Raw genomic sequence first — 6000 nt, 5'->3', positions numbered from 1 at the left:
TCCGTGCAGGCAACTGGTGCCCTGTCTGTGAAGGATAAACAGATCAGTCATGTAAAATGAGGGAGTTCTTTACAGCCTCATCATTTGTGATGGCTAGTACAGCAATCAAAATACTTATAAGGCTATCTGTCAGTTTTTAGAAGTATTGTGAATATTTCTTCATTCACATTTATTCTGTTTTACAACAAACACTTTCATTTTATGTATTTTTTTAGGTTTGATGTATTATTATATCAGGAGTTGCTAAGCATGGTGTTTGCTCTTCAAGAGATTAATAACAATCAGCTGTTACTGCCAAACCACACCCTTGGCTTTGTGATCCATGATTCCTGTTTCAGTGATTCTGCAGCCATTGAGAGCACATTCCAGCTTCTTTCTGGAGAAAGAACTCTAATCCCGAATTACTGTTGTAAAAACTACCCACCTGTGGCAGCTGTTATTGGAGACCGCAGGTCTTCTGCATCGCTTCCAATGGCCAGAATACTGGGTCTGTACAAGTTTCCTCAGGTAACAATGTACTGTAAGTGAGTGAAACTACATATTTATTATAGTTAGCAGAGACCGTGCACCTGATAATGTGTGTCACTAAAACAGAAATTATTGTTCTAAAATAAACTTTCCACTGAAATAATTAATTATTCCGTCTTTTCAGGGTTGTACACTACTGAAAATGTAGAATAAAACATATTTATTATTCTCTGGATTTTTCTCTTTTTACTGGGTTCTTTAATTAACCTATAACTGTAAGCTGCTGGCCTGACTTCACTATTTAAAGACAGCAAGAAAACTATTGTAACATGTGAAGGAATAAAATAGGGCAGAAGAGTTGCTATTCACAATATGGCTTTTAAATAATATATGAGAAGTGAGTGTGAACAATTTGAATTTATGTTCCACAATATGGTAAGAATACAGACTTGTTAAAGTATATAGGGGTCAGCTAGCAGATGTGGTATATATTATAAGGAATGTTTCTAGAACTAAAGTTCAGGGATATAGAGTGTGGAGAAATAAGAGCATGACAATCTGTAATGAAAAATGGCACTGAAATTAACACTCCTAAAAGCATAAGAAAGGAGATGACTGAGGAGTAAATAAGTTGTAGAATTAAGTGTGTGAATCTCAGCAAGTGATTACCTAGTTAAAACTAACTGTTTTGGTTATCCAGAGGCATAGCTATTTCAACTAGCACCTTGTTCCGGTCACACAATTTTGGATCCCATCCCCTCAGCTCTTCAACTGAAGAGCAAAAAAATGGACTTCTGCAGAACATCCACCATCCACTCAACTACCTATCTCTATCCCTAAACAGATTTTTAACTGAAGAGCACAATGAAAAGGGCCACTCTTAGTCAGATACGCACCCCATATCTCCTGCCCAAGGAGCAATGCCACACTCAGGTTTTACTTTAAAAAAAAGGAGTTCTTAATTTTAAACTGTAGCAAATTGCTTGCCTATGTATCTGCACATTATAAGAACTTTACTGAAATTAATTATTGTTGCTCCACCCATTCATAACCACCTCCCAGAGGGAAGGCTCCAGGTGAGTTAACACCCATGTTTCCACTGTTTAAAAAAACACTGATTTGTTGCACCCACTATAGTGAACAGCAGTGCTCATCTGCCTACAATTAAAGACTCGACTACAACAGCATTGGGTCGGCGAGTTTTTTTCTTTTTTTTGTCTACTCTATACTAAATTGTCATTTTAATAATGTTTTTAAGATTTGATCTTCAGCTTTATTTATCTTAATTAGCTCTTCAAGGACACTCTCCAATAGGCTCAATCTGGTGTATGATCACACATGGAAGAAAAACTTCATCGGGTGGCTATTTCATGAACAGTAATCTGTGAATGTCACTTTCATCAATGAATGAAATCATTGTAATACAATCATTGAAAGGTAATAGTTGGCCAACAACAAGGGGGTACCGCACTGTATAGGGTAAACTAAACAAAACCTTTTAAAGTTTGCTCTTTTCCCCACTGTAGTGCAATCTCACAGTTGGTATATATAGCTGTGGGTGTGTAGGGTGCACAGCCCCCCACAATGGGAGGTGTGGTGGGCACCCCCCATCATTGTGGGTTACTTACTTGTTGTCTTGTAGTTAACTGTGGAAGTACCTCAGCTTGGAACTAAGAGTGGGATCTAGGAGATGCTCACAGACTGGGACTTCCTTTTTGGTTGTGAGACGGCCTGCGTTAGTACCAGGATTTGTAGACTGAAGACTGGTGCAAAAGTATTCTTTTATGTTATATTTGCAAAGCCAAATGAGACAATATGTTAGTTTGTAAGTTAACAGATTCTTTAGGAGGGATTAATACCCATCAATAAATGATGCCTAGACCACGGTATACAACTAAATGCAATGAAATGCAACATTTTGTCCTTTAAAAAAGTACACACCAACTCACCTGCTACATAGGTGGCACACCTTTGAAAATCAGACTCAGCTTTTAAAAGTACCTGGATACTTTCATTCACAACAAAGTGTCCTTTAATTGCCATGTACCAGCTAATGTTAGGAGATCCTTTTACCAGCCAGACTAATCACTAGGGGCATTTCTTCCAGACATGAGGAATCTTCCCTCTCTACTCCTCCTCCTCTACTCCTCCCTCATCAGGCCCATAATAAAGTATAAGTCACATCACATTGCAAAGTCCATACCTTTATAAGCTTCATTTCCAATTCATTCAATTTAGTCTGAAAAGACTTTGTCAGTTGTTGACTGTGTGGTGCATTAAAATTAGTCCCATCTAAAGAAAAAGTAATGTCCTTCTGAATCCATTCAGTACAATTAAAATCCTTGGTACCTTGAACTGTCTTAGATCCTCCATGAGAACAGCCTCGTTGTGGTGAAAAATTACGTAAGAGAGAGATGGGTGAAGTGTGGGAAAAATCACCCTGATTGACCAGTCTCTCTACCCTACTATGACAGTTTCTATTGCCCAAATCTGAACTGCTCTTTGGGAATTGTAGTTGTTGCAGTTGGCTACAAACATCAGCCTCATGCTGTAACAATAATGCCACTAGTTGAGTAAGTTCACCCACATTATTAACTCTTGGAACTGGAGCAGCATTACAAGAAGACTGTGAAGAAGACACAATGGTGACTGGTTCCATATTTGAATAAAAAGCAATACAATTCAATTTTAATTTTACCGAATGGATTTGCAAAGATATTACTTTTTCTTTAGAAGGGAATAATTATAATGCTCCACACAGTCAACAATCGACAAAGTCTTTTCAGAGTAAATTTAATGAACTGAAAACAAAGTTTATAAAGGTACAGTCTTTGCAGTGTGATAACTGTTATTTAAATGAGAGTGTTAAAGCTTAAAGAGTCCCTAAAGGCTTGCAAATTTACATGTTTCCAATGGACTTAAAGCAGGAGACTTACAGACTGATGAATTGTTAATAATGTTCGACCATTTTTGCTTTGAAATATTGCTACTTATTATTAAAAAAAACTGCAGTGGTGGTGCTGCGGTAGCGTTGTTGCCTCATAGCAAGACGTTGTCCCATTTGATTCTCAGCTAGAGCGTCTTCTGTGTGGAGGCATACTTGAATGGGACGTGCCTTTCTTGAAGGTTGTGTGTCAAGGCTGGTAACCCGGTACGTAAAAATCCACTTCCAATCATTAGCAGACCGGAGTTCCACTATGGCGACCCCTAACCGGGAAAAGCCGAAAGACACAAACAATTATTAAGATTAACAATGCTAGAATTAATAAATTGTTATAAGAAGTTAATGCTTTGAATGATGAGATTTTAGCTGATCTTTGGTTTGAATTCAATGTATCTAAATATGATAACATATTTAATTAGGTGGAATGTCATGTTAACTTGAATTTGGAAATAAAACATAAAAATATGCTACGAGATGAGAATGAGTATTATATTTTGAACATCAAGAACATTTAGGAGATACAGATATACCTAACAGAGAAGTAGATAACTCTGATAATCATAGAATTAACAATTATAATCATGATGTTGGTAATTCAAAGGTTGAGTATGCTGATAATTCAGAATATGATTATAATTACCCCACATTAAGAAGGTCAGAAAGGATTGAGACCAGGAACAGACAAAAAGTTTTTTTTTACCCCAAGCCCAAACTCCAAGAGGGGTAAGGGGCAGAGGAGAAGGAAGAGGTTGGGGAAACAACAACAGAAACAACTTTTAATTACATGTGAGAACAAAATTTTGTTTTTGAAAGAGAAAAATTGCACAGAGATTAAGACTTCTTATGGGGGTGTTTTACATACCTTGCGTGGCTTTAACGTTTTTAACTACACAGATATTAATATTAGCCACATGCATTTTAACCTAATTAAGAAAAGGTTTAAATTTATACCATCGTCTAAAGTAGGAGTTGTAGAGGCCTCAACAGAGTTACGTCTTTACACAAGGAAACTTAATTTACAAATTATTTTCAAAAATCAAGTGGCATTGACTTATGCAGATACCAACACTAGTTTATGGAATAGAAAAAGTGTTTTTAATCTCCACTTCACACCCTGCTTTTGGCTTTTGAATTGGCTTGTACACAAAATATACATTCTACACTTAATAATAATAAGAAAAATTATTATAATCTTACTAAAGAAGAATTTATTTTAATGCAAGAACTTAGAATAAATGAAGGCATAAGAATTATGAAACCAGATAAAGGTGGGGGTGTAGTTTTATTTGATAGGATGAACTATATTAACCAGCTATTAGAGACAGTTTATGATACTGATAACCTCTTCTACTTCTTTCGGCTTTTCCCGGTTAGGGGTCACCACAGTGGATCACCTGCCTGCTCATGATACTGATAACTATCAAACTATTTCTGGGAATACGATTTTGTTATGCATAGGAAGAGCCAATAATGTTTGGAGGATTCTCTTTACTAGGGGGTCATTAATGAGGAGCTTTCTGACTTTTTAAAAACAGAATATCCAGTTATTCCTATGGTCTTTGGCCTTCCAAAAGTTAATAAGGACATCCTCCCCCCAGAGTCATTATTGCAGCACACAACAATCCAACTTATACATTGAGTGTGTTTTTAGATAGGCTTTTAAAATATTATTTAAGATGGTAGATTATTTACTAGAAGACTCTTGGGATTTTTTGGTCAAGATAGACAATAGTTATTATACTGAGGACTGTAGTATTTCCACAGTTGACATTGTTGATCTTTTCACACCCATTCCCCATCAAGAAGGGTTGAACTTATTCTTTGAAGCCCTACACAAACTGACCATTTTAAGTTACACCATGATTAATTTTGTAATGGTAGTTATGGAATTCATCTTAACTAACACAGTTTTTACATTTGAAGGAGAGTTTTTCAGATAAACCAAAGAGGTGGCAATGGGTGTGAGTTGTGCACCCATTTATGCCAACTTAGTTTTATATGCATGGGAGTGCCAATTTGTGTTTAACTCTGAGTTTACTAAAGATTGGTTTGTTTATTTCAGATATATGGATGACATCTTTATAATGTATAAGTCCAACTCAAAATTCTCTGAAAGGTTTATTAAGCATTTGAACAACTCCAGTTCTTGCTTTAATTTTATCGGTAATAAGTCAGATACAAGTATTAATTACTTGTATGTAGCAATCTATAAAGACAGGGAAAACAGCAAATCTGTTTCCATAATTTATAGGAAGGAAACTTTCTCAAACAGTTACTTGGATTTTCAGAGTATTCATCCAAGTCATAATAAAAATAATCCAACAAACACAAATATGGTTGCAACTAGGATAAGTGGTCCATTGAAAAACAAGGCAAACCAAATTTTCACAAACAGCATCCAATGAACCAGCCAACAGCATACAAAGTCATTGATCACAACTTCATGTCAAAGACCAAAAGATTTTATTCGGGTTAGCGCTTTCATGGTGAAACATACCACTTCATTAGACCTAAACACTGTTTAAGTTGGTGTTGTGTTATATGTACTACATCACATAATTCACCAGCCAATTAACAATGAAAAACAA

At 36.0% G+C, this 6000-nt stretch overlaps 1 protein-coding gene across 1 annotated transcript in view; it reads left to right on the top strand.

Annotated features, from left to right (window-relative positions):
* Nucleotides 1-249: 249 nt before the first annotated feature.
* LOC122815794 (vomeronasal type-2 receptor 1-like) overlaps nucleotides 250-6000 on the top strand; it is a 66795-nt gene continuing 61044 nt past the window's right edge. The window contains exon 1 of the mRNA XM_044088584.1: nucleotides 250-507. Coding sequence (XP_043944519.1) covers nucleotides 250-507 — 258 coding nt within the window. The remainder of the gene's footprint in view (nucleotides 508-6000) is intronic.

This window comes from Protopterus annectens, chromosome 1.part1, assembly GCF_019279795.1.
Source record: "Protopterus annectens isolate FY-2018-M chromosome 1.part1, PAN1.0, whole genome shotgun sequence".
Lineage (NCBI taxonomy): Eukaryota > Metazoa > Chordata > Ceratodontiformes > Protopteridae > Protopterus > Protopterus annectens.
The sequence above is the reverse complement of the archived record's forward strand: the minus strand, read 5'-3'. Positions and strand labels throughout refer to the sequence as shown.